Source organism: Trachypithecus francoisi, unplaced genomic scaffold (assembly GCF_009764315.1).
Source record: "Trachypithecus francoisi isolate TF-2019V2 unplaced genomic scaffold, Tfra_2.0 Lachesis_group6, whole genome shotgun sequence".
Classification (NCBI taxonomy): domain Eukaryota; kingdom Metazoa; phylum Chordata; class Mammalia; order Primates; family Cercopithecidae; genus Trachypithecus; species Trachypithecus francoisi.
The window spans coordinates 44,476,488-44,503,243 of record NW_022681471.1 but is presented as its reverse complement, the minus strand read 5'-3'; the positions used below and the strand labels follow the sequence as shown (position 1 = coordinate 44,503,243).

Below are 26,756 nucleotides of genomic sequence, written 5' to 3'. Positions count from 1 at the left end.
AGTAAAAAAGAAATTTTTGCTACATCTACATAGTTGCTTGTTCCAATGTTTAGAATTTGCTTTCACAGAGGAGGACTTTTTTTTGAAGGTGTACCTGTGGTGTTACTTGAGTAGGGCACTTTGTCTTTGATTCTGGGTGCATGAAGTGTAGTGTAATCTCTGTATGATTTCTTTGTCTGTAAACAACATCAGTGGTGTCTGTCATTTCCTTTGTGGCTTAGAGTGTGGTTGTTAGTGGAAGTTACAGTGAAGTTCTGCTGGGGACTGGGATGACAGGTAAGCTAGTCTTTGGGCCCTCGTGGTGGTAACGGTGCACTGAGTGCTCCTGTTCTTGGGCCTCAGGGCAGCATATGCTGGCACCAGTGTTAGCGTGTCCAGTTCAGCTAATTTTGGGGCCTTCAGGTGGCTTAATTGGGTGCCGGAAGTGGCAGCAGTGGGCCAGGCAGGTGAACAGGTTCTCAAGACCCTGGGCAGTGAGCATAGCATGGGCAATGTCAGTACCAGTGGTGAGACAACCCTTTGGGATGTAAGTGCTCCGCTCCGGTATTGGCAGGAGCTGTGATGAGTTGAGAGGGCTGGTGCCCAGACCTGCAAGTGGCATGTGCAAGTGGGTGCCAGTTGTGGTGATAGCAGAGGTTGAGTGTGCCTGACTTCAGACTCCAGGAGAATTACTCAGGTGCCACGATGGTGAACTGAGCTGTGTGATCTGCAGAGTCCGATGTGCTTGTGTACTGGGGTGGAGGTAGCCTGGCCAAATTGTGCCTCATGCCCCCCGCCGTGTTGCATACAAGTGCTGGCTTTTGTATGCATGGGCAGGGTGAGCCCTATGCCACCAGTGAAATGATCAGGTGGAGGTTGCGTGGCTGTGCTGCAGCCCTGCTATTGAACAGGTTGAGGTTGCCTTCCCTGGGAGCAGCCATAGGCAGAGAGTCAAGGAGCATGGGCTTCACTTGTACCTTGGCCCACAGTGTCTGCAGCTGCAGCAGTTGCAGGCAGTGGAATCTGTCCTTTGCGCACGAGAATGTGCAGCCACCCCTCTTCAGGGGAGGTTAGAATTGTTTTCTGTGGCTTCTGCCTCAGCCCTAATTGCAAGGCAGCATGTAGTCTGGTGTGGATTGGGCTTTCAAAATGGTGCCATGCTGACTCTGCTTAGAACTTGCGGGTTTGTGGGACCCAGCGTGAGTTTTCCCTCTGAAACAAGGCCTTCACACAGTTTCCAGAGAACTTTCTATGTTAGTCTTCGGCCAGCAAGGGTTGGGGGACTCTACCACGGCTAGGATTTTAGAAGCCTGAAGCAGGAACCACTGGGAGTGGTTATTCTTTCCCCCACTGGAGAGTCTCTCCTGGCTCCCAGCCAATCTTGGTTAGCGGGCACCTTGCTTCACTCTCCTTTCTTGCTCTGGGTGTTTCCTGCCACTTCTGTGTTGAATTTCAGTATTCTCTTGGATGATCTATTCAAAGTATGATTATCTACTCACTATTTTGGTTTTTCCTAGTGGAGGAGGCAAGTAAGAGATGCCTCTAATCAACCGTCTTGAACCCCTCACCAGTGGTAGTTTTCTATATCTTGTAGGTGATCTTTGTTCCTTTTATCTTTTTTTCTTTTTCCATTTGTGTATTTTCAAATAGCCTGTCTTTGAGCTTACTGATTCTTTTGTCTGCTTGATCCATTCTTCTGTTGGAAGCTGCTAATAAATTTTTCATTTCAACAAAAGTATTTTTCAGTTCCAAGATTCCTATATGTTTTTTTAAAAAATCATTTCTTTGTTAAATTTTTCTGATAAATTTCTGAATTGCTTTTCTGTGTTATCCTGGAGATCATTGGGTTTCCTTAAAGCTACTATTTTGAATTCTTGGTCAGAGAGGTTAAGTATCATCATCTAATTATGGTGTAAATCACTGGTTGCTTGCTTGCTTTGTCTATTTGAGGAGGTCTTGGTTTTGTGTTTTCTGTTGTTTCTTGTGTATGTACATCTATGTCTTTGCAGTGAAGGATTAGTTATTTATATCAGTCTTCTCTGTCTGTGCAGTGAAGGATTAGTTATTTATACCAGTCTTCTCTGTCTGGCTTGTTTTGGTTTTTATCAGATGCGTTTGATTGGAGATTCTTAGCAATTTACCTGTTGTTCTTTTTTCCCACTAGGTCACTGCCTCTTTTTTTGCACTAGATGGCGCTTTAAGTCCAGGTTTGCCTCCTCAGTTCTTGGTACTCAATCAGGGTGCCACCAGTCCGAAATGGGGAAGGTCCCAAATAGGATATCCTGTTGGTATGGGAAGGCTGGTCAGAGGTTCATGTCTGGAGATCTGTGGAATGAACCTCTTACAGCATAGTGCTGCTGAACAGCTAATCTGTTTTGGCATCTCTTTTGGCTTATTTACACAGCAGAGTTTCCAGGGCTGAGGACGGCAGTCCCACTTCCCCTACTTGTCTATGGCTGTCTACAGGAATATTCCTCTCTTCAGGTACTCCCAATGCTTCTCATGAGTTGAGGCAGAGACAGGTCTCCTGTCAGGTAACCTAAGATGATGGGAAGCTGTTGTTTACCTCAATCACATTTTTTCCAGTGTGGAAACTATGAATTGGGGAAAATTTTTCTATGCACTTAGTGCTGGGCAGATTGGGAGAAGGGGTATTACAAATAGGGAAGTTTGATCCTCTAACCTCTGCTCATAGCTTTTTTCACTTCTCTGTTGCTCTGGGAACTGTCTCATCCTCATATTTGAGTTATGGGATGTTGCTGGTGATAATCTCAATGCCGTATATTTGTTTTTGGTTTTGAGGGTAGAAAGTAGAACCAGCTTGTTTCTATGCCAGCATTTTGAAGTGGAAAGTCTAAATTGAGTTGTTTGTCTTTTCATCATTGAGCTGTAATTGTACTTGTATATTATGGATACTAGACCATTGTCAGATATATGATTTGCAAATATTTTCTCCCATTCTCTTTGTTGTCTTTTTACTTTTTTGATAATGTCCTTTGACAGACAAAAAATTTTAATTTTGGTGAAGTCCAATCTATTTTAATTCCATTGCTTATACTTTTGGTGTCATATTTAGGAAAACATTGCCTAATCCAAAGTACAAAGATTTACACCTATGTTTTCTTCTGATAATTTTATAATATTAGCTCTTACATTTAGATATATGACCCACTTTAAGTTAATTTTTGCATATGGTGTGAAATAGGAGTAAAAACAAAAATTATGCTTTTTGCATGTGGGTATTCATTTGTCCCAGCAACATTTGTTGAAATGACTATTCTTTCTTCATTGAATGGTCTTGGCACTCTTGTCAAAAATCAGTTGACCATAGATTTACATGCTTACTTCTGGACTCAATTCTATTCCACTGATCTATATGTCTGCCCTTATGACAGTATCACACTGTTTTGATTAATCTAGGTTTCTAGTAAGTTTTGAAATTGGGAAATGTTAATCTTCCAGCTTTGCTGCTTTTAAAGAGTGCTTTGGTTTTTTTAGGTCCCTTGTATTTCCGTATGAATTTTAGAATCAGCTTGTCGATTTCTCTAAAAAAGGCAGCTGGAATTTCATTAAGAATTTCTTTAAGTCTGTAGATCAATTCAATGAATATTGCCATCTCAATATTAAGTCTTCCAACCCATGAACATGAGATGCCATTCCATTTATTTAGGTTTTAAAAAATTTCTTTCAACAAGTGTTGTAGTTTTCAGTGTACAGTTTTTTCACTTCATTGGTTAAGTTTATTCTTAAGTATTTTATTCTTTTTGATGCTACTGTAAATGAAATTATTTACTAAATTTTATTTTTAGGCTTTTCATTGCTATTGTAAAGAAATATAACTGATTTTCAAGTATTAATCTTATATCCCACAACTTCACTGGACTCATTTTTTAGCTCTAATTGTTTGGGGATATTTCAGGTTTTCTATATATGAGACCTAGTAATTTGTAATCAGCAGTACTTTTTATTCTTTTCCTATATGGTTGTCATTTCTTTCTTTTTCTTTTCTAATTTCCCTGGCTAGAGCTTCCCATACAATGTTAAATAGGAATGGCAAGAGTAAACATCTTTGTTTTGTTCCTGATCTTGCAGGAAATGATTCAGTTTTTCATCATTGGGCGTGATGTTGTCTGTGGGGTTTTTGTAGATGCCTGAAATAGCTTTGATACTTGTCCCCTCTAAAGCTCATGTTGAAATTTGATTTCCAAATTGGAGATGGGGCCTAGTGAGAGGTATTTGGGTTATAGGGGTGGATCACTCATGAATGACTTGGTGCCCTCCAGGTGGTACTGAGTAAGTTCTTGCTCTATTAGTTTATGTGAGAGTTGATTGTTTAAAAAAGCCTGGCACCTTCACCCATCTCTCTTCTCCCCTCTCATCATGTGACACATCTGCTCCCACTTCACCTTCTGCCATGAGTAAAAGCTTCCTGAGGCTCTCACCAGAAGTAGATGCTGGTGCTATGCTTCCTGTACAGCCTGCAGAACCGTGAGCCAAATAAACGTCTTTTCTTTATAAATGACCCAGCTTCGTGTATCCCTTTATAGCAATGCAAAGTGGACTGAAATAATGTTCTTTATCATGTTAGGGAAGTTCCTTTCTATTCCTAGTTTTTCAGTGCTTTTATTATGAAGGAGTGTTGGATTTTGTCAAATGTTATTTCTGTATTTATTGAGATGATCATGTGCCCCCTCCTTCAGTCTATTAATATGATGTATTACATTAATTGTTTTCATACATTGAACTAATCTTGTATTCCTGGGATAAATCTTACTTGGTCATGTTGTATAGTCTGTTAACATGTGAGTTTGCTAGCATTTTGTTGAGGATTTTGTGTCTATATTCATAAGGAGTTTTGGTTTGTAGTTTTTGACTTTGGTATCAGGGTAATGTGGCCTCATAGAATGAATTGAAACATGTTAACTGCTTTTCTATTTTCTGGAAGAGTTTGAGAAGGATTGGTTTTAATTATTTAATTATTTGTTAAACCATCAGCAGTGTAACCGTCTGGTCCTAGGCTTTTCTTTGTTGGCATTTTTTTAATTCTTTTTACTGACTGTCTCAATTGTACCCACAGGATTTTAATTTATAGAGCTGAAAAAATGACAACAGACAGAGATGCTAATCCCATTGAAAAGTTTTGTTAATTACATTTCCCAAGAGAAGGGAATGCACCATGCCGCACAGGGTCACATGGGGAAGCACCAGTGTTGGTTAGGAGGCAGAAAGAAATGAGGGAAGCTTATGCCAGCGCCTTTATTGGAGTTTCCATAGGAAAAGCAAGGCAAGGCAGGAGAAACAGCTTAGGGTTGGCTACTTTGAATAATTCTGGTGGGTTTTGGGACATAGGAACGCTCTCTAGTTGTCCGGTACCTGACCCTGGGTTGATTTAGGGCAGGGGAAATGCTGGCTTGATATGTGAGAGGTAGATAAGGAGGTAGTTCCGAGTATAGGCTCTGGATTGCAGGGGAGATGTAGATAACTTGGCCACTAGTTTGGCCCTGTAATTAATGGATGCCAAACAGACAAATACAGAATCTGTAAAAACACAGTTAGAACACTGACTCAATTCCTTTACATTAGATTTTTAACTAATTTTAGTCATTTTTTATAATTTGTGTGTTTCTAGGAATTTTTCCATTTCATCTAGATTATCTAATTTGTTGACATACATTTGTTCATAGTATTTTCTGATAGTACATTTTTAAAATTTTCTGTAAGGTCAGTAGTAATGTCCTGAGTCTGACTCCTGATTTTAGTAATTTGAGTCTTTTGTTTTTGGTCAGTCTAGTTAAAAGTTTGTGAGTTTCTACTGTTCTTTTAAAAAACTGATTTTTCATTTCACTGTTTTTTTTCTATTGTTTTCTGTTCGCTATCTCATTTATTTGTTCTTTAATCCTTATTATTCCTTTCCTTCTGCTTGCTTTCAGATCAGTTTCCTCCTGTTTTCCTAGTTTCTTAAGGTACAAAATTAGGTTATCAATTGCATATCTTTCTTCTTATTATAACGTAGTATTTACAGTTACAAATTTCCCTCTGAGTACTGTTTCTGCTGCATCCCACAAGTTTCGGTATGTTATGTTTTCATCTTCATCATCATCATTTCAAAGTATTCTCTAGTTTACTTTGTGGTTTCTTCTTTGACTCAAGTAGCTATTTAGGAGTGGTTAGTTTTAACTTAGTTGTGAATTTTCCAAATTTCCTCTTTTTACTAATTTCTAATTTAATTCCATTGTGACCAAGGAACACACTTAATGTGATTTTAATATTTTAAGATTCATTGAAACTTGTTTTGTGGCTTACTATGTGATTTATCTTGGAGAATGTTTTATGTGTACTTGAGAAGAATGTTTATTCTTCTATTGTTGGGTGGATTGCTCTCTAGACATCTATTAGGTCAAATTGGCTCATGTTGTTGTTTAAGACTTCTGTTTCCTTGGTGATCTTCTCTTTATTTGTTCCAGTCATTGTTGAATGTGGGATATGATTTTCCCACTATGAATGTAGAACTATGTATTTATCACTTCAATTCTATCAATTTTTGCTTCATGTATTTTCAGGCTCTACATTAGAGGAATTTATGTTTATAATTGTTATATAAAACAAACATTGTCGAATAATTCAATGGAAACATATCTTTTGGGTAATATTTTAGTAGTATAGATCTAAGAATGAATTCCCTTAGAAGCATTATACTTATTGTTCACTATTGTTTTTGTCTCATTTTAAGTAGAGCATTAAGGGAATAAAGTAGTTTAATTGTAAGTCTGCCAAAATCTTTATCCAGATAATTTTTGCCTTTTATGAAATTTTTGTCCCCATGGAAGGCAGGATTACATTTCTTTCCAGATTGAGTTGGTGTTGTATATTATTGATTTTCAGAATATTTATGACTTTGGGACATTGAATTGATAAAAATTCATGATATTCTTTGAACTAGTAAAGATTCATACTGTATGGTCTCAACCACATACAAATGCATGCTCGATTGTGTGTGTACACACATAAGGATTTAGATAGATATTTCAAGCTGTAAGCTGGGTGTGACTGTGGATGATTCTGTGTTTTTAATTTTTCAATAATGTACATATTCACTTATAAAAGTTAGACAAAAATAAACATTATTTAAAATACCATTAGCACTTTACGTTCTTCCTGAATGGCTGAGATGGGTAATTTCTGGCCATCAGGCAACACCTTACAAGTTCTCTAGATTATAGTCCTGGTAAAATGAGTATCTCTGTCACAAGGAAGGCTAAAAGGAACAACTTCTGGCTATCCAGAGAGAAGGAAGACAGTAATGAATACATATTCAAATCCTTGTGATAAAAGAAGTTATACAAAGTTCACTTGTAAATGTTCGAAGGATCCTCAAAGCTGTGGTTCCTTCCTGTCTATGTCTCACCTTAGCAGTTTTTCCAGGGTTATGAATCTTATAGATGGAACATGCACTAGAGACTTCAGCTCTTATCTGTTTAAAATTTTCCCAACAATGTTGTCTGAGAATAGTTTTCAAGTTTATTTACTGTTATGAATCATAACCTGCAAAATTTTCATCAAGCTCTGTTTCAGAGAGACTAGAGAGACCAGGTGTAGTCTTGGTGTCTCCATAGGAACCTATCTGATTGGAGAGAACACCCAGATTTCTCCCAGTATCTTTTTTCAGAGTCTGGTGCTTTAACTGCAATTTGCTGAAAGTTTCATGGAAGTAATCTGCAGTAACCAGGTTATCTATAATATGCTGAACAAATTGAATGTGGTGAGAGCAGCCTGTTTAGCACACTGGTCAGACAGGGCATTTCCTTTTGCTTATGGGTTTGTTCCCTAGTATGAGATTTGACGTTAATTATAGTCACTTCCTTGAGAGAGTAGTGAAGCATCTAGTAAAGCTTGTATGTGCTCATGCTGCTTATTGAAGTACCAGAAGCTGTTAGGAAGCTGTGTTGTTTCCATAGCATGCTAAAATCATAAACCATACCAAAGGCATATCTGTTGTCTGTGTATATGTTAGCCCTTTTATTCTTTGCTAGCTTGGTAGACTAGCGTTAAGCCTGTACATTCAGCTGGTTATGCTAACTTGACTTCAAGAAGGTGGTCATATTAAAAAAGCTCTTGGGAAGTAGTGACAGCGTACTTAACTTGAAAATACACTTGTTCAGTCTCAATATATGACCAATCTACAAATAATTCTAAGTCTGAGTTTTGTAGAGGAGTTTCAAGAAGATCAGAGAGAGGCAGATAAATTTCTCAAGTTAAATAATCATGAGATTTTTCACCTTCTCTGAAAGAGGAAATAAATTAGCTGCATTAAGATTATGACACTATTAAAGAAGATATGTAAATGGCCAATAAACACTTGAAAAGGTGCTCAACATCATTAGTCGTTAGGGCAATGCAAATCAAAACCACATTTGAATACTACTTCACACCCAGTAGGATGGATATAATTTAAAAAGCTGGGTAGTAACAACTGTGAGGATATGAAAAATGGAAACCTCATATATTATTGGTAGAAATGTAAAATAGTGCAGTCATTGTGGAACAGTTTGGCAGTTCCTCAAGCAGTTAAACATAGAGTTACCATATGACCCAGCATTTTTACTCCTAAATATATACCTAAAGGAACTGAAAACCTATCGTCAAAGAAAATCTTATGCACAAATGTTCAAGCATCATTATTCATCATAGCCAAAATGTGGCTACAACCCACTTGTCCATCAACTGATGCATGGATAAACATATAATGGAATATTATTTGGCCATAAAAAAAGAATGAAATAATGTACTGATACATGCTACAACATGGATAATCCTTGAAAATGTTATGCTAAGTTAAAGAAGCCAGATGCATAAGGCCACATAGTGTATAATTTCATTTACATAAAATGTTCAGAATAAGAATATTCATAAAGATGGAAAGAAGATTAGTGGTTGCCAGGTGGAGAATGAGGAGTGACTGCTTAACGATTTTTTTGGGAGAAAATGAAAATGTTCAGAAATTAGATGGTGATGCTGGTTGCACAACATTGTAAAACATGAAAAACAACGGAATTGTACATTTTAAAAGAATAGGTTTTATGGTATGTGAATCGTATCTCAATTTTCTTAAAAAGAGTACAGTATTCCTATAGACACCTAATATAGATGATGGTGTGAGCTGAGGACAGAAACAATAATTCATAAGAAATGAGTCTAGAAGCAGAGAAATGCTGGGTGCTTTGGTGATGAGAAGGGTCTGAGCTTCTTTAGGTACCATTAGGTGAAAAGGTGACCCAAAGATTAAATGCAGTGACAGCTACTGCCCCCAGGCAAGAGGGATATGTTTAACTACTGGATGGAGAGCAATATTGTAATACCCAATGAGTCTCTGATTTTCATCATGTTTCTAAGATAAAACTCCAAGATCTTGACCATCCCTTTTATATATAAACCAAAAAATGATAGTATAATTTTGGGGTGACCCAAAATGAAATGCCTTGGGTTGGTCAATGGCTAACTCTGTAGTGACCATCCAAGGCAGAAGAAGCTCAGGAATACCATTTTAATTCATATTACTGAGGGTGCCAGCTAATTCAGAAAAGTTGGCAATCTACCACCTGCAATATCCTATAAGTCACAGAAATCCTCTAAATTGTCTTTTGGTTATAGGGCAAGGGCAATTTTGAATGACCCTACTCCTATCCACCAGGAGGAATTTGCCTCCCTAGGATATACCATGGCTTAGATAGTGAACTTGGGCCTAAGGAAACAGTAATTTATTTTACAAATTTGTCCTTTTATATAGTAATTTGAACAGTAAATTATTCTTACAAATTTGTCCTTACAGTATTTCCTTTTATAAACAAAGTTTCTGAGATAGTCTTCTTGAGATGAGGTTAAATCAGATGAACATAAGAGCAAGTTACCTACAATTTGATCAAGGCAGAGGATCAGGGAAATTGTAAGTCTTTGAGATTATGATTGAGAAGCTGAGAGACGTACGAGGGGGCTTCATTGAATGCAGTGAATGAGGTGAATAGAGGACTAAGAATGAGTGCATAGGAGTTGAGGGAAGCCACCATAGGATGGTGTACTGGGTCACGAGAGACTGAGAGATCAAGAAAAAGACCTTTGGATATACATCTAATAGTAGTTCCCCATTGAGCCAAAAGGTCCATCTGTATAGGTTAGGGAGGGTGGAAGACAGAAGAGAAAGATATATTGAGAGGTTAAGTATCCCAAAGAGATAAGCAAATGGTTAGAGAGAGGGAGTGAATATGTTCAACAGATAAGTCCCACTACTGAGCTTTTAAAAATTATTCTGAGGAAGGATGGTAGGAAACTAGAAGGAATTAATGATGGAGAGTGTGTCTCCAGGGTCTACTAAAAATGAGCTTGGATAGTCATTCACAAATAAATAGAGTTATTTCTCCTTACTGATCCAAAGACAATCGAGGATTTTGAAGGGTACCTTCCTTGGAGAAGGAGAATTGCTTTATTTCAGATTGAGTAACCTGTATAGTGTTGCCAGATAAAATATGGGAAGTGCAGTTAAATTTGAATATCAGATAAGAAATGAATCATTTTTTAGTACAAGTGTGTACTCAACATTTCATGGGACATGCTTATGCTAAAATATTACTTATTTATTTGAAATTCATATATTTTTCATTTTTATTTGCTAAATCTAGCAACTCGAGTGTCTTGTTTCTTTGTTACAGCAGGATGATTGCAGGTCCAGTGTCTTTTTCTCTGCAATATCTGCAAGTGTCTGTGTCTCTCTGTGTTTTAATTGTGGAGGGCCTTTTTATTTCCCCCAGGCTGTTCAAGTTGTAATGACATAAGTTTGCAGTGTGATTTTCACCTTATTTACTATGCTTTCCACAAAATACTGGTTTAAAGTCTGCCGAACTCAAAGTGTTGTAAATCATGAGTGGATGTGGTCTGCCAGCCTGTTTTATGCTTCTGAATAGTATCTGATATATCAGGATTAAGTCCATTAGTAAAGAAGGTGCAGATTGTTGTTGGAGTGTTAGTGTTAATGCCCAACCCTGAGCATTCCTTAAAAGTGCTTTCTATTATTGGTCCCTAAAATTGGAAACAGACTTATCACACCCTTGCTCACAGGTTTGGATTATTCCTTAGTCGATGGAAGAGTGAAAACCTTCACCAATTGCCTTTAAAAGACTTTCTCCTCTCTATTTGGCTTTGCATATCCAGAGAGGGTAAAGGTATGGGTCAAAAGGTGAGAGGAAGGTGAGAAAGGGGAAAAGGAGGAGAAAGAGAGGGGAGCAGAGGACAGAAAGCAGAAGAGGAGGGAGGCCAGGAGAAAGTCAGATTGTAAGGGGAAGAAATAGAGTTAGATAGAAAGGAGGAGATCTTTGGAGGAGAGACAGCTGAGGATGTTTTAAAAGAAGACTCAACAGATTGGAATCTTTCTGAATTGTTTCTTTCTTCAGCTTCTTCTTACGGCTTAAGGAAAGCTGTCCATTGGGAATATGTTATCTGATTTCCTTTTGCTCTAAGGAATCATGCAAATGTTTGCGCTGTGACATGTCCCAAGAGTCCCAAATGAACCACTGCAGCTAAAAATTGTCTTCCTTGAGGTCATACCACTTAGCTCATAACAAAAAAGGTTCAATGCAGAAGAAAGGAGAAGGGCCTGGTCCTACATTATGATCATCATCTAATTCTCTGTTCTTGGAGACCTGAAAGGCCAGACAACTCTGGAAGACAAAAGGAAAATAGAGGCAATGACTTTAGTCAGAAAATAGGTTAACCCTTCCAAAGAATCAAAACATGGAACTTCCTTGACACAACAAAAAATTGGAGCACCTGAGTGGGAACAGGACTTATCTGACCCAATAGGGCCCTCCAAGAAGGGAGGAAGAAGGTCCCTCAGTTTATCCTGTCTTTATCTGAAACCTCAGTAGGCTCAAGGGTCTATTCAGACCCAATCGGAGTCAGTAACAAAACTGTTAAGGACCATAATAGTTAAAGTGACTCAAATAGAGGTTAGAGGCTTTATTCAGTGGATGTGCATCAGGGAACAAGCAACTCAATGGTAAGTAACTCCTTGAGCCAAAGTAGGATCGGGTTTTCATAGGACAAGCAAAGGAGACTCCTCATCTCTTCTGTGACTGTGGTCTTGTCCCAGCTTGCAGTTTTCTTTATCTGTAACCGCTGCAAAACTTCCAGCTGGAATGGTTGGAAATTGTTCTGGTTTCTCAGGATCATTGGTGCAATCTCATTTTGGCTACTGTTAGAACAGTTCTTTCAAATGTAATCTTTGTAAGCTGGTGAGTTGTCTAATGCCAATTAAGGTACAGGAAGTGGAGACATAGGAAGGAAAAAAAGGAAAACAAGAAGATAAAACAAAAGGAGACAAAGTTTCAAGCAAGGAAAAACTATGGTCTGTTTTAATTCTTTTACAGTTGTCTCTCAGCTTCCACCATGTATGCACTCCCCACTCAGATGCACAAATTCCAAAGTTCAAACCTCCGATATTTTCTTCTATCTACAGCCCAGCTCTAACGATCCCAACGATCTGCCCTTCAAATACCCCTCCACATCCCTGTTTTGTTGCCTTTATGTCCTCCATCCCTTAGCCACACCTGTTGGGGTGGGGAGCATGAAATCAGGGAAGACCTCATGAAGGAGGCTGCACCTGAGCTGGGCCTTGAGAGACAGGGCAGGATTTGCCAGGGTAGAAACGGAGGCAAATACTTTTCAGTAGGAGACAATGGAATGAGCGTGTTCCTTCTTCAAATACAGTATTATGGAGTGTCTTTTTTTGTGTGTGCCAATCATTAATCATGTACTGGGTAAGAGTATGGGCTTTATGGAGAAAGGCTCAAATCCCAAGCTTTGCCACTTCCTGGCCATACCAGAGCTTGAGGATCAGCCATAACATAATCACTGAAAAAGGCTAGTTTGGGGCTTTGACAAACTGGAGAGCCAGAGCTCGGTTTAGTGGAGATAACTCCTGCTTAGATGTTGGCAATCATAGCCATGTGGGCGCGGTTGGGTGTGATATTCTGGTATTTCAAGAAAAGCAAGAATTTTGGATTTTTATGTGAAATATTTTAGTGTTTAAAATATTGGCCACCGCTCCCTCCCCAAGATGGCGTCGTTGCTGCAGTCGGACCGGGTTCTCTATCTAGTCCAGGGAGAAAAGAAGGTTCGGGCCCCGCTCTCGCAGCTCTACTTCTGCCACTACTGTAGCGAACTGCGATCATTGGAATGTGTATCCCACGAGGTGGACTCCCATTATTGTCCCAGTTGTTTAGAAAATATGCCGTCGGCTGAAGCCAAACTAAAAAAGAATAGATGTGCCAATTGCTTTGACTGTCCTGGCTGCATGCACACCCTCTCTACCCGGGCCACAAGCATCTCCACACAGCTTCCAGATGACCCAGCCAAGACCACCATGAAGAAAGCCTATTACCTGGCATGCGGATTTTGTCGCTGGACGTCTAGAGATGTGGGCATGACAGACAAATCTGTAGCTAGTGGCGGCTGGCAGGAACCTGAAAATCCTCACACACAACGGATGAACAAATTGATTGAATATTACCAGCAGCTTGCTCAGAAAGAGAAGGTTGAGCGAGATCGCAAGAAACTGGCACGACGTAGAAACTATATGCCTCTGGCTTTTTCGGACAAATATGGTCTTGGAACCAGGCTTCAGCGACCACGAGCTGGTGCATCCATCAGTACCCTTGCCGGACTTTCCCTTAAAGAAGGAGAGGACCAGAAAGAGATAAAGATTGAGCCAGCTCAGGCTGTGGATGAAGTGGAACCTCTACCTGAAGACTATTATACAAGACCAGTAAATTTAACAGAAGTAACCACCCTTCAGAGCGTCTGTTACAGCCTGACTTCCAGCCAGTCTGTGCTTCACAGCTGTATCCTCGCCACAAACATCTTCTGATCAAACGGTCCCTGCGCTGCCGTAAATGTGAACATAATTTGAGCAAGCCAGAATTTAACCCAACATCAATCAAATTCAAAATCCAACTGGTTGCTGTCAATTATATTCCAGAAGTGAGAATCATGTCAATTCCCAACCTTCGCTACATGAAGGAGAGCCAGCTCCTCCTGACTCTTACGAATCCAGTTGAGAACCTCACCCATGTGACTCTCTTGGAGTGTGAGGAGGGGGACCCTGATGATATCAACAGCACTGCTAAGGTGGTGGTGCCTCCCAAAGAGCTCATTCTAGCTGGCAAGGATGCAGCAGCAGAGTACGATGAGTTGGCAGAACCTCAAGACTTTCAGGACGATCCCGACATTATAGCTTTCAGAAAGGCCAACAAAGTGGGTATTTTCATCAAAGTTACACCACAACGTGAGGAGGGTGAAGTGACCGTGTGCTTCAAGATGAAGCACGATTTTGAAAACCTGGCAGTCCCCATTCGCCCCATTGAAGAAAGTGACCAGGGGACAGAAGTCATCTGGCTCACCCAGCATGTGGAACTTAGCTTGGGCCCGCTTCTTCCTTAAAAGGTTCCATTGGAGGGCAGATCCCAAAGGACAGTATCACCATAAACCTGGGTTAAAATGCAGAAGCTGCTGCTTCATTAGGCCTTGTTTATAACGATGTACCCATGCACTACGGAATTCTATTGCTAAGAAAGTGGGAGCATAGGCAAGACATTGGGAACACGGGGTAGCTGCTATTGCTCTTGCTCTCACCTCTATTGACACCAGTAAGTCTGTGTCTCCCTCACTGAGCCCTGCACATTGAATAACAGCAGCATAATTCTGTCTAGGAAAGGGGATGGGTGTTCCTTGGAGTGGCATTGTATTTACCACCTGAGAAACTGACTGTACTGTCTCTTGATCTGATCTCACTAAGGATCACAATGTCACAGATGAAACTTAATAACCCAAAGGTGGACCTGCTGTTAATGATCCAGCATTGGTCACAATGTACCAACTGCTTTCTGCATTCCATTAAATATCATCTAACAGTCTAAAACATATCCCTTCACTTGCCATAATGGCTGCCATTTTGCCATAGATTTCCATATAACCGAAAAATTGCATTGTCACATTATGTTTAGTATTGTGATGATTGGAAAAACCTATGAAGTTGTTAAGGCACTATCATTTGCCCCCTTTTTCTAAGTGAATATGGGACACTTTTTCCCAATAAAATATGGATCTTTTAAGAAGAATTTGAGAAGCGAGCAATTACATGTCATGTCAAGGGGGTAGCAAATTCCATTCGTTTTCAATATTGCCACAATACCCAGGGATTAATGCTGCCACAGGGGGACAATCTTTATTTGTCTTACTCCCTACCCCTTCCCTGTTCTGCCTCTGTAACTCAGTTAAGTTGTTCTGTTTGGGACCTGGAAAAGAACCCAAAGAAAACGTGAGTGGACAGGTTCATTCTGGAATGCAGAAAACATTTTATAGGTTAGATTTTTAGCATATTCTCAACTAGCATTCTTTCCAGTGAGTTGAGGGGGAAATTAACTAATAATCTCTTGAATCCAAAACTGGATATTAAGAACTTTCCCCCTTACTAAGTTTAAGACTTTTGTCATATGGTGAGTCAAATAAGACCATTTTGATTGTAAACCATAAAATAGTTCAGCAAGTAGCCCACAATTCTGGCCTAACAGTAGACATGCTGTTTTCACTTGGTATCCTGGAGTTGGGTTGCTAACCTTAATTTCTATGATGTTTTCTAAAATGAAACTTGACAAAGTAGACCACCAGCTGCACCGTGTTTTCTGTAAAAGTATTGTTAGTAAGTGGCCAAGAGACTTGAGGAAAATACAGATTTTTTGTTTACCTTGGTCTTGTTTTAAGTCTTAAAAATTACAGTTACATTATAATGTAGAATACAGATGGGACATAGTCCTTGTAAGCTTCCCTTGAAAATGTTTTAAATATTTAGGAAGCTTTTAAAAGACACTAAATTGTACTCTAAAAGACACTAAATTGTACTAATTGTACAAAGATCAAGCCAATTTTATGAAACAGTCCCATAGAGTAATAATATATGTGATGCAGTGTGAGAAAGAAAATACTCATTTCTAACATGATGGTAATAATAAGATTTAGCTTCTTAGGAGTTGGAGCAGGGGGATGGGTAATTACAAATTTGCAGACTATAGGAAAAGTTTCATTTTTTTGTGACCCCACAGAGTCTCAAATTTTTATTTCACTACCTGCTAGAGACTACTGTGAAATCACTGCTCCATATTTGCCAGTGGAGGAAATGGACATCAGAGTAGAGAATACGTCATATGTTTACACGTTTGCATAGACTACACACACGTCATGCGTTTATGGCAGGCAGCTGGCATTTGTTCCCAAAAATAATAATGTGAAGTATGGGTGGCATCTTTCCCATATACAGAAACACAAAACACTTCGATCGTAAACTTGTTTCTTCAGAAGCCAAACTAACTTGCAGAATAATAGAGCCACTGGTTTAATGTTTCCTCAAGGTAGGTTTTAGTGCAAGCTAGTATTCTGTGTGTCCGTAGAAATGGTTCAACACCTGCAGCTGGTGAATTAGGAATTGTATTTGTTGCCTTTTTTATATTGGATGAGGTGCAAACATTTTAATGCTAGTCAGTATGCACTATCACAGGAAAGTTAGATCCCATTAGCACTTGAAACTATACTTTTGGAAACTTAGGCTAAGTTAATTTGGATTTGTTATTTGATTCACCTACTGACCTTTTCTTTTGTTTGAAATGCTTATCAGCATAATGAGCTAGGTGTCGTGCATATTTGTGAAGAAACATCCTTTTTGGTCCCTTTTGGGACAGAGAGGTACTCCTTGATCTTTATGAATGACAGGTTACTGTTTTGCCTTATTGCTTAACTTAATGTAGTGAAATAAAGCAGACAAAGCTTAAAAAAAAAATTGGCCACCAAATTTAAAGGAATAATTTTATAGGTCAAACTATACACATCTGTATACTAAATGTTTATAGTGTTTTTGTTGTTTAAATTGACAGATATCATTGTGTATATTTATCATGTACAACATGATATTTTAAAGTATGTCATCACTAAGTATACTCACCATGGTGTACAATTGGATCTCTGCATTTGGCAAGTTTGCCATACTGACTTAAAGGCTTAACTGGATACTTATAACAGCAGGCAAGGCTCTCAAACTAGGGCCTCTGCTTTGTTCTCAGCCTTGCTTCTACCAAAATCTTTCCTTCCCTGCCATTCTCTGGCCCCATATGGTAAAACTGTTGCCCAGAGGAGCCTTTTTCTTGCACATGTTGTTCCCTCTGCTTCAAGTGCCCTTCTCCACATCCCCACTTCAATTTTCTTTTCCTGACTAACATCTTCTGTTATTCAAGAGCCATCTCCTTTGACAAGCTTTCACCAGTTTCTTCTTGTGCTTCTACAAACCCTGGATAGTACTTACTCTGCTGTACTGACATTTCATGTCAACTCATCTTTGTTTTCCACTAGACTGGGTGGGAAGGCTGAGACATAAAAGAATGCAAGAAGTATTTCTTTGGAAAATGAATAAATGGACTGAATATATGTTTACAAAGCCACTTTTGTATATGTAAACATGCACCTATCTATGCGCTTCTCTATCCATGCATCCTTTTATTCAGTAAATATTTATTGAGCACCTATTATGTGCCAGGCCCTGTTCTAGGTGATGAGGATGCAGGAATGAACACACCAGACAAAGTCCCTGCCATTACAGAGCTCATATTTTAGTGCAGAAAGACACTAAACACAATATGTACTGTAATGTAACATGATGATAAATGCTCTATGGAGAAAATAAAAGTAGGGCAACAGGTTTGAGGGTGACAGGTGCATAGGGCAACTGGAGAAGGGATCTCTGAGGAGGTGATACTTGAACAAATATTTGAGGGAAGAGAGGGAGCAAAACCCTACAGACAACTGGAGAAGAGCATACCAAATGGACGGAACAGCAAATACAAAGGCCCTGAAGTGGGAGCATTTTTACCATGTTTGAGGAATAGAAAGGAGGCCAGAGTGGCTACAGAGGGCTGAGCAAACAGTGGTGGGAGATAAGGTCATAGAGGCAATGGAGGTCTAGACTGTATGCCATCAACTTATCCAACCACCCATTGAACACATACCCTTGCTGAATAATGTGGTAAGAAATTTCAATATTGCTGGGGTGAGTGGTGGCAGTTCCAAGGAGTTATATGTAGGACAAAACAGCTTTCCCTACAGATAGATGCTTTCCTTAGTTCTCTCCTTACTCAGAGCCCTTCCCACAAGGTTCTCAGATGCAGGTCCTACAGGAGACCAGGCACTGTTTGCCTTGGGAGGGTCGTGAACTGGTGGAAATTGGCCAAAGTTGTTTCCTGCTGGTTGGAGCTGGGACCAGGCTGTGCACCTCCGCCCAGTTGGAAAGGGTTCTGGGGCTGTTATTCATCAGATACGCTGCTGTGTGAAACCATTCTCAAGTTTCTCTCCTTTGCATCTCTCCCTCTCCCAGGAAGTCACACCAAAAGAGTCAGGAGACCCATGTTCTACTCTCTGCTCTGTGGCTACAATGAGCGGTGAGATCCAGGACAGGTTTGGGGCTCTGTGAAATGAAGGATTTGAACTTGTTCTAGCGCTATTAGGTCACCTCTGTGTCTTAACGCTTTCTGCATGGTGGGCCACCTGAATTCTAATCCTGGCAGTAGGTCTTTTGTGACCCTCCTCATGCTACTGTACCCAGGTGTAAGCACAGCTGGGCTGCTTATTCAAAAGCAGTACAGGTAGTGGGGTTTGACTGAAGCCTCGATGTCTCTTCTCCTGAACGTCTCCCTCCACACTTTTCTCCTGCATGTCCTGACATTTCTGCCATTAGTCATTCCCCACAAAGGTGGGAGACTGTCTCCAGGGATAAACGAACCAGCAGGCCTGACTGTCTGCCTTACCCAGACGGGGCTCAGTCATCCTCTTGGAGAGCAGAAAGGAAAGGCATCTCTCCAACGGGGGAGTGACACAGGAGCTGAGACTGTTAAAAAACCACTGGGGGTGACTGATCTAGGGCTCACTACTAAGTGTTCCCAAGCAGCTCCAGACCACGAAGAGCTAGGGGAAATTAGAAAGCTCACTGCCTGAAAAAAAGCCTTAACAGATGAGGGCTCTGAAGAAATACTTAGTTAATTTCATGGTTTGGTTTAGGGCTAGTTGCTGTGTAAATAACTCCTCAGCTGTGGATTTTTTTTAGATCGTGAGGCAAAGTTGAATCCACTAAACAAGCAGAAAAAGGAGGACAAAATTTATTTGTCTGGCAACTCAGAGGAAGGCTGCACATTCTTGCTTTGCTAATCTCGGCTCTGGCCTTCCCCGAGTTGCTGCTGCAAAGGATTGTGGGAGTCCTAAGTCTTCCTTCTTATCAGAAGGGCTGAACTGGGCAGGAAGACTTGAGGCAGTGGAGGAAGTTTTGGGGATGGAGGTGCTTGTATAGCCCAGTGACCCAGCATCTCAGGTCAGGGGGACCCTGGCTGGGAGAGGAGGACAGATATTTTATCTTGAATTCTAATGAATTCGAAGGATTAGAGCATCCTGTGAACTCAGCCAGGTCTGGGTTCCAGACCCAAATTGCTTCCTTTATGAGCTCTCTTTGAAAATATAAAGGCATATTAGGAACCAAGATGTTCCTTTCACTTTAAACTAGGAGTCACAAGATCACAGAAAGTGGGCCAGGCATAAGCAGCAGGGAGTGAAGGGGACTGTGGGAGCCGGCAGCAGCCACTACTCTGATATTGTCAATTGTTGCCATGGTGCCATCTGCCTGGATGGCCACATCTACCAGGCGTTCTTTTTTATTTTTATTTTTATTTTTTGATAGAAAGATCTTTACACAATGATTTTAGAAATTTCCCACATTTCAGTGTTAGGAATGAATTGCTTTTGCATTTATACCACAAGCATATCGAGAGCACTTACTGTCTGCAGGCACTGTTTTAAGCACTTCACAAATAGTAACTTATATAGTTTTTATAACAGTCTTACAGGTAAGTTTTATTATACCTTATTTTGTGGATGAGGAAAACGAAGCACAAAGAAATTAAATAATTTGCCTAAGGTCCCCCAGGCAGTAAGTGGCAGAGCCTGAGTTTAAAGCCAAGCTGCCTGATTCTAGAGTCCATACTCTTTGTCACTAGGCTATGCTGCCTCTTGTTAAAACCAAAGACAGTGGAAACAAAGCATATGCAAAACACTGTACAGGACTAAAACCAAACAGACAAATGACCAACAATAAAAAACACACACATCCAGACCTTTTGTTTGCTTCTTATGATTTTAACCTAATAAAACAAAATTTACCACCTTTGTCATTTTCTCCTGCTTTTGTGTCTACTTTGTACACTCCTTCATGCCTAACTCCCGTCTTAACAATTATTATTATTATTATTATAGATGGATTCTTGCTTTGTTGCCTAGGCTGGAGTGCAGTGGCGTGATCTCAGCTCACTGCAACCTCTGCTTCCTGGGTTCAAGCGGTTCTCCTGCCTCAGCCTCGTGAGTAACTGGGATTACAGGCATGCACTGCCAAACCCAACTAATTTTTTTGTATTTTTAGTAGAGCCGGGTTTCATCATGTTGGACAGGCTGTTCTCAAACTTCTGATCTCAAGTGATCTGCCTGCCTTGGCCCCCCAAAGTGCTGGGATTACAGTAACAATTCTTTTGTTCTTTTTTTTTTTAAAAAAAAAAGATATTTCCAACACTGATATTTTCCAGCCATTACATACAACCAATCTTGCCACCTGCCTTTCTGCCATTCTTGGTCTCTGAAATGCTACTTGTCTGTTTCTCTTTCTTTTTCTTTCTTTTATTGTCCATTCTAGATTCTCACTTTCAAAATTCATGGTCAAATCTTCCCCGAATTCATCTCCCCTGCCAGGTGGACCCCAATGAGCAATGAGTATTTGAAGGTTCACAGACATCCTATGCAATGACCCACAGTCTCTTTCCTGTACTTGTATTTATTTGTTTTCTGTGTTGCATAATGCAGCTATTCATAATCATAATACTTCTTAGTATTAATCTCTATTTTGTGTGTATTTGTCTTATCTTTCCAGCAAGAGTGTGACCCTGGGGAGCAGGAATTGGGTTGACTATGTATTCTACTGTCCCTTGCCCACTGTCGGGAGGTCATATCACATAATGGGTAAGGTAATGGGCTTTGGAGCCATCCCACCTGGGCTCAAGTCTTGGTCTTCTGCTTACAAGCTGTGTGACCAATGGCAAGTCATTTACCTCTCTGGACTTCATTTTCCTCATCTGTAAAATGAGGAGTATAACTAATACTTCCTTCATATGATTATTGTGAAACATAATGCATAAGAAATGCTTCAGTCAGGGCCTTACTGTCATCTAGTGTGTCATCAGCATTTTGTAGCTCTTATCACTGTGTCACAGGTACCATTAATCAGCTTTGGTATCTGTGAAATGCTTCAATTTCTTGGCTCCAAAAAGATGTCTGCTTTTTAGGGTTAATTTCACTCAGGTATGGCATTTTTAGGAAGTGTTGGATAGGACCAGTTAAAAAATGCAAGGCACTGCAATTATAGAAATAGAATGTGACTTTTTTGTGGCTCTGGTCAAGTTTAACCTCTCCAGAATTGAAAGAATTGGAGGGTCTAGGACCTCTTTGTGTTGAATAGGGGTTGGGGGAGCTGCAACTGCACATGCATGTGATTTTTTCCAGGCAATCTATGACATGTGTTTGTACAGTGCGTCAACACAAATTGCCTAGGAGTAGGCTTCCCCAAACAGTTCAATGTACATAATAGGTTGAGTCACACTATCGGTTAACATAGAGTTCCTGGTACTAACCCACTCCAGCCTCCCTACTATCACAAGGTAAGCAATCCCAGGCTACTCAACACAAGCTGACTCATACTTATTGTTAAAACATGACTTGCCAAAGGAGAGCTTTCTGCATGGTTCTTCCCTCTAAAACAGGAAACAAAGCTATTCCAAATTCAAGATGACAGGAACCTCCATGGCCCTCCTTCAATACACCCTTGAAATTCCCCTGCTTCACAGCCTTACTGAGATCCACTTCTGGCACTTTTCTAAAGGCCTCTGGAGGACTCCCAGTAAGGTGTCCAGAGGGCACATTTAGGGACGTGTGGTCATACTAGGTTCATCGCTGAGAAAAATTCCTGTCCTTATGCGTGAGGATGGTAGGGAGAAGAGGAACTTGCACTGCATAACAACATCACAGAGCTCACTTGGATTTCTCTTACTGTGAGAGTCCCTAGTCTGGGACTCCCAACTCTTGGTTTAGAGAATTGTAGAATTATGTGCTGCTTCCTCTTCTTTTATTGTTTCTGAAGCAATTCAGTCTTAATATGGAATAAGAAAGTTTGTTGTTATTGACGGTGATGATGATAGAATTTGGGGTTTGTTTTTCAACAAATATACCAGATCATGCACATCCAAATGAGGGTTACCCTTCAAAATAGTCACTTTGAGAGATCATGGACTTGAAAACGTGAATTCACCAAACATCTCTTAAATACTTTTTATCTGCCAATACCATGCCAGGTCATTAAAGCCACAGTAAGTTAACCATAAGTTAAGAGCGCAGCCTCTGGAGTCTACTGACTTGGGCTGAGATCCTGGCCCTGGTGTTTATGTCATCTTCTGAAAATTTTTTATAAGCCTCAGTTTTAGCAATAACGTGGCTACTGGGAACTGAAGCCTTGACCAACAGCAGCCATACTTGTGAGGAGGACGACCAGCAGCCATTGCACAACTGGGAACTGGTAAAACAAGATAAAAATAGCTGCTCACTGTAGACATATGCAATAAAGAACAGGGAGGCGGAGCCAGTAGGTATCATCCACTGAAGGGAACACTACCTAACTGCATGTGTGAAATAGGACATGGGCTACATAATGGGAATATCTGAGGTGAGTTAAGAGGGATGAGAATATGAGTCCTGAGTCTACCTGTTATCTATGAGATTTCTGCAAATTGTTTAATTTCTCTGTGCTTCAACTGTCTCACCTAAAAAGTGGAGTTGAAACTACCTACTTCATAAGGCTGTTGAGATGATTAAACGAGGTAATGCATATAAAGCACTTAGCACAATACCTGGCTCAAAATAAGCACATGCGCATATGTGCATGTAAAATCACTAAAACCCTGTCCCTATCCTCCTTAGAAACTTTCAATCTTAGAGCCACGAAGAGGGCCAGTACATGAACAGCTTGGACTATACTTCGCCTGATTTTTCAGAGATGGAGGTTTCACTGTGTTGCCCATGGTAACCTCAAACCTGGGCTTAAGTGATCCTTCTGCCCCAGCCTCCCAAGTAGCTGGGACTACAGGCACATGCTACTGTGCCCAGCTTACTCTAAGTGCTGTGTGAGAGGTATTAAATTATGCTGTAAGTGTGAGATCACATCCTGTAGGAATCAGTAGCCAATCCATGGAAGAGTGAACAATTGTGGTGAGGCTCACAGGATGAGTAGAATTTTTGACAATTAGACTTGGGGTGAGTAATCTAGGAGAAGGGAATGGAATCGCCTATGTGAAGGCGCAAGGGTGGAAAAACGTGGATACGTTCAGGTAACAGAATGTATTCAGTTTTGTCTGGAGACCATTTGTAAGACTTCCGCCAGCTCTGACTTTTGTTGTTGTTGTTGTTGTTGTTACAAATAGCAGAAGATAGATGGGAAAGGCAGGTTGGGTACCAGTTAAATGCTAGATTAAAATGTTTATGTCTAAGGAAAAGGATGATGGGGAGTCATGGAAGATTCTTTCGTATAAGGACGGTATGATTGGACTTTAGGAAAACTTATAATCTGGTATGATTATAAAGGATGAATGAAAGGGAGGAAGTTTGGAGGCAAGGAGGTGGACCAGGAGGCTACTGCAACTGTCTAAATGAGAGATAACAGGGGCTGAACTATACAATATGGCAGATGAGATGGAAAGGAGATGATGGACTGAAGAGAAGTTTCAGATCTATCATCAGTAGGAATTGATACTGGTGGAATGGTGGGTGAATAAAAGTACGAGTCAAAGAATACTGCAGTGAAGAGTTATTATAATGAGGGCACCAGCAACAGTGGTTGGAAAGTTGCACAGGTTTGCCAGTTTGGAGAGAGAGAGAGTTGTATGAGGTGGGATTTGAAGTGCCAGGGGACCTTTAAGAGGAGATGCATGGCAGGCAGTTGGAAAAAGGAATGAAGCCTCAATGGTGTTGTTATTGCCCAAGGGGTTTTTGAAACACCTTCTTTAGAACCATTCCAACATAAATGAATTAAAATCTTTAGACTCTAAGCACTGACTAGATTTCACCTTTCCATATGTAATTCAGATTTTTAAAAAATTATGCAAAACCACAAAATATGTATAAGAAAGTTCAATCAATAAATTCTGGTTTTCCTTTGATGCTTACTTTGATGATCAAAAAAAATATGAAAAAGCTTTAGCCTCAGATTTTCCCCATCTACCCTGTTTCTGTTTCCCTCTCATGCTGATGCCATAAGAATGACATTGGACTGCCTTTCGAAAACCCCAGACTGCCTTCTAAGTCAGCTCCCAAGGCCTGCAAAGACAGTAGCCTCTTTACTTTATGACTACACCTCATTTCTTGACCATGAAGCAGCATTACTGCACTTGATTACCACCTCATTAATTAGAATTTGCCTCAAGTGACCTAGCTGTTTCCAAAGAGCAAATCTTCATCAAAGGGTAATGATTTGCCACTATTTCAGACTTTAGGACATTTAAAAAACATTTCACCTTATCCCACACAATACACACACAGAAAAATCCAAATGGATTAAATCCAAATTCATAAATTCACCAATTTAACAAATAGTTATTCAGTACCTACTGTGTGTAAAGCACAGTTCTATGCCTTCGGGATAAATAGTGAACAAAACAGACTGAAATCCCTACTCTCTTGAAACTTACCTTCTAGCTGGGTGGTGAAGCAAACAATAAGTCAATTGTGTATTATGTGAGAAAGTAATGAGTGCTATCAAAAAAGGAAAAAGCAGGTGGATTGGGAGGGCTGGAGTGGGGACAGTTAAAATTTGAAATTGTGTAACCTTGCTGAAAACTCATAAGTGGGCAAAGATCTGGAGAAGATGAGGGAGTCATTTCTGCTGATACCCAGGGGAAAAGTGTCACAGGCAGAGTCAACTGCTAATATAAATGCCTTTTTTCATCTTTCTTTTTAATTTTACTTTAAGTTCCATTATACATATGCAAATGGAACAAACAAATGCAGGTTTGTTACATATGTGTACATGTGCCATGGTGGTTTGTGGCACCTATCAACCAGTCATCTAGGTTTTAAGCCCCGCATGCATTAGCTATTTGTCCTAATGCTCTCCTTCCCCTTGACCCCCCACCCTGCGACAGGCCCTCGTGTGTGTGTTCCCCTCCCTATGTCCATGTGTTCTCATTGTTCAACTCCCACTTATGAATGAGAACATGTGGTGTTTGGTTTTCTGTTCCTGTGTTAGTTTGCTGAGAATGATAGCTTCCAGCTTCATCCATGTCCTGCAAAGGACATGATCTCATTGTGGAAGACAGTGTGGCAATTCCTCAAGGTTCTAGAACCAGAAATACCATTTGACCCAGCAATCCCAATACTGGGTGCATACCCAAAGGATTATAAATCATTCTACTATAAAGACACATGCACACGTATGTTTATTACAGCACCATTTACAATAGCAAAGACTTGGAACCAACCCAAATGTCCATCAATGATAGGCTGGATAAAGAAAATGTGACACATATACACCATGGAATACTATGCAGCCATAAATGCCTTTTTAAAAGTGGGCACGTGCCAGGCTAGTTGAAGATTCAACAAGGAGAGCAGTATGGCTAGAGCAGAGTGAGGGGGGGATATATGCTAAGAGATGAGGTCAGAGAGGTGGTAGTGTGGATAAGACAGATCATTTTAGCATCTTCTAAGCTATTTTATTTTTTTACATTTTAGTAATATGTTTTACTTAACCCAATATATCCCAAATATTATTATTTCTATAATCAGCATAAGAATTAATGATATTTTTCCATTTTAAGTCTTTGAAATCTAATGTGCTTGCTACACTTACAGCACATTTCAAGCGTTCAAAAGTCACTTGAGGCTTGTGGCTGCCACATTGGACAGCACAACTGTAAGAGAAATACAAAGGGCACTGGAATTGACTTTAGCAAATTTAGGGGCTTATAATTGCCCCCCATCAACCACCTAGAATGTGTTAACTAAGGTACTTCACATATGGGCTATAAATTTCTAGGTAATTTTTGTTTGTTCATTTGTATTGTTTTTGAGACAAGAGTCTTGCTCCCCAGTCACCCAGGCTGGAGTGCAGTGGCCCGATCTGGGCTCACTGCAACCTCCAATTCCCGGGTTCAAGCGATTCTCCTGTCTCAGCCTCCTGAGTAGCTGAGATTACAGGTGTGCACCACCACACGCCCAGCTAATTTTTTTTTTTTTTTTTTTTTTTTGTAGAGACAGGGTTTCATCACGTTGGCCAGGCTGTTCTCAAACTCCTGACCTCAAATGATCCACCCGCCTAAGCCTCCCAAAGTGCTGGGATTACAGACGAGAGCCACCGCACCCAACCTGTAGCTATTTTAAATGCTTTGGTTTCTACCAAATTGGAAGAATCTGAGCAAAGGTGAGACGTGATCTGACTTACATATTAAAAGGATCCTTTTGCCTGCTGTGATAAGAATAGACTGTGAGAAGGACAAAGGTGGAAGCAGGGAGACCAGTTAGGAGGCTATTGCCACGATCCAGGTAATGGGCACTGGTGGTTCAGA

The 26,756-nt window shown here is 40.2% G+C and overlaps 2 protein-coding genes across 4 annotated transcripts in view; both read left to right on the top strand.

Moving 5' to 3' along the window:
• The first annotated feature begins 230 nt into the window (after positions 1 to 230).
• VSIG1 (V-set and immunoglobulin domain containing 1) overlaps positions 231 to 26,756 on the top strand; it is a 65,809-nt gene continuing 39,283 nt past the window's right edge. The window contains exon 1 of one of the 3 annotated variants that reach the window (XM_033200932.1): positions 231 to 276. In XM_033200932.1, coding sequence (XP_033056823.1) covers positions 270 to 276 — 7 coding nt within the window. In that variant the 5' untranslated portion in view covers positions 231 to 269. Of the gene's footprint in view, positions 379 to 26,495; positions 26,612 to 26,756 lie in introns of those variants that run through there. The other 2 variants (XM_033200931.1, XM_033200930.1) reach the window with 2 other exon arrangements.
• LOC117077282 (dynactin subunit 4-like) lies at positions 13,052 to 16,850 on the top strand. Its single transcript, XM_033200933.1, is given in 2 exon segments — positions 13,052 to 13,817; positions 13,820 to 16,850. Coding segments are annotated over 2 exon segments (1,380 nt in total). The 5' UTR covers positions 13,052 to 13,081; the 3' UTR covers positions 14,464 to 16,850.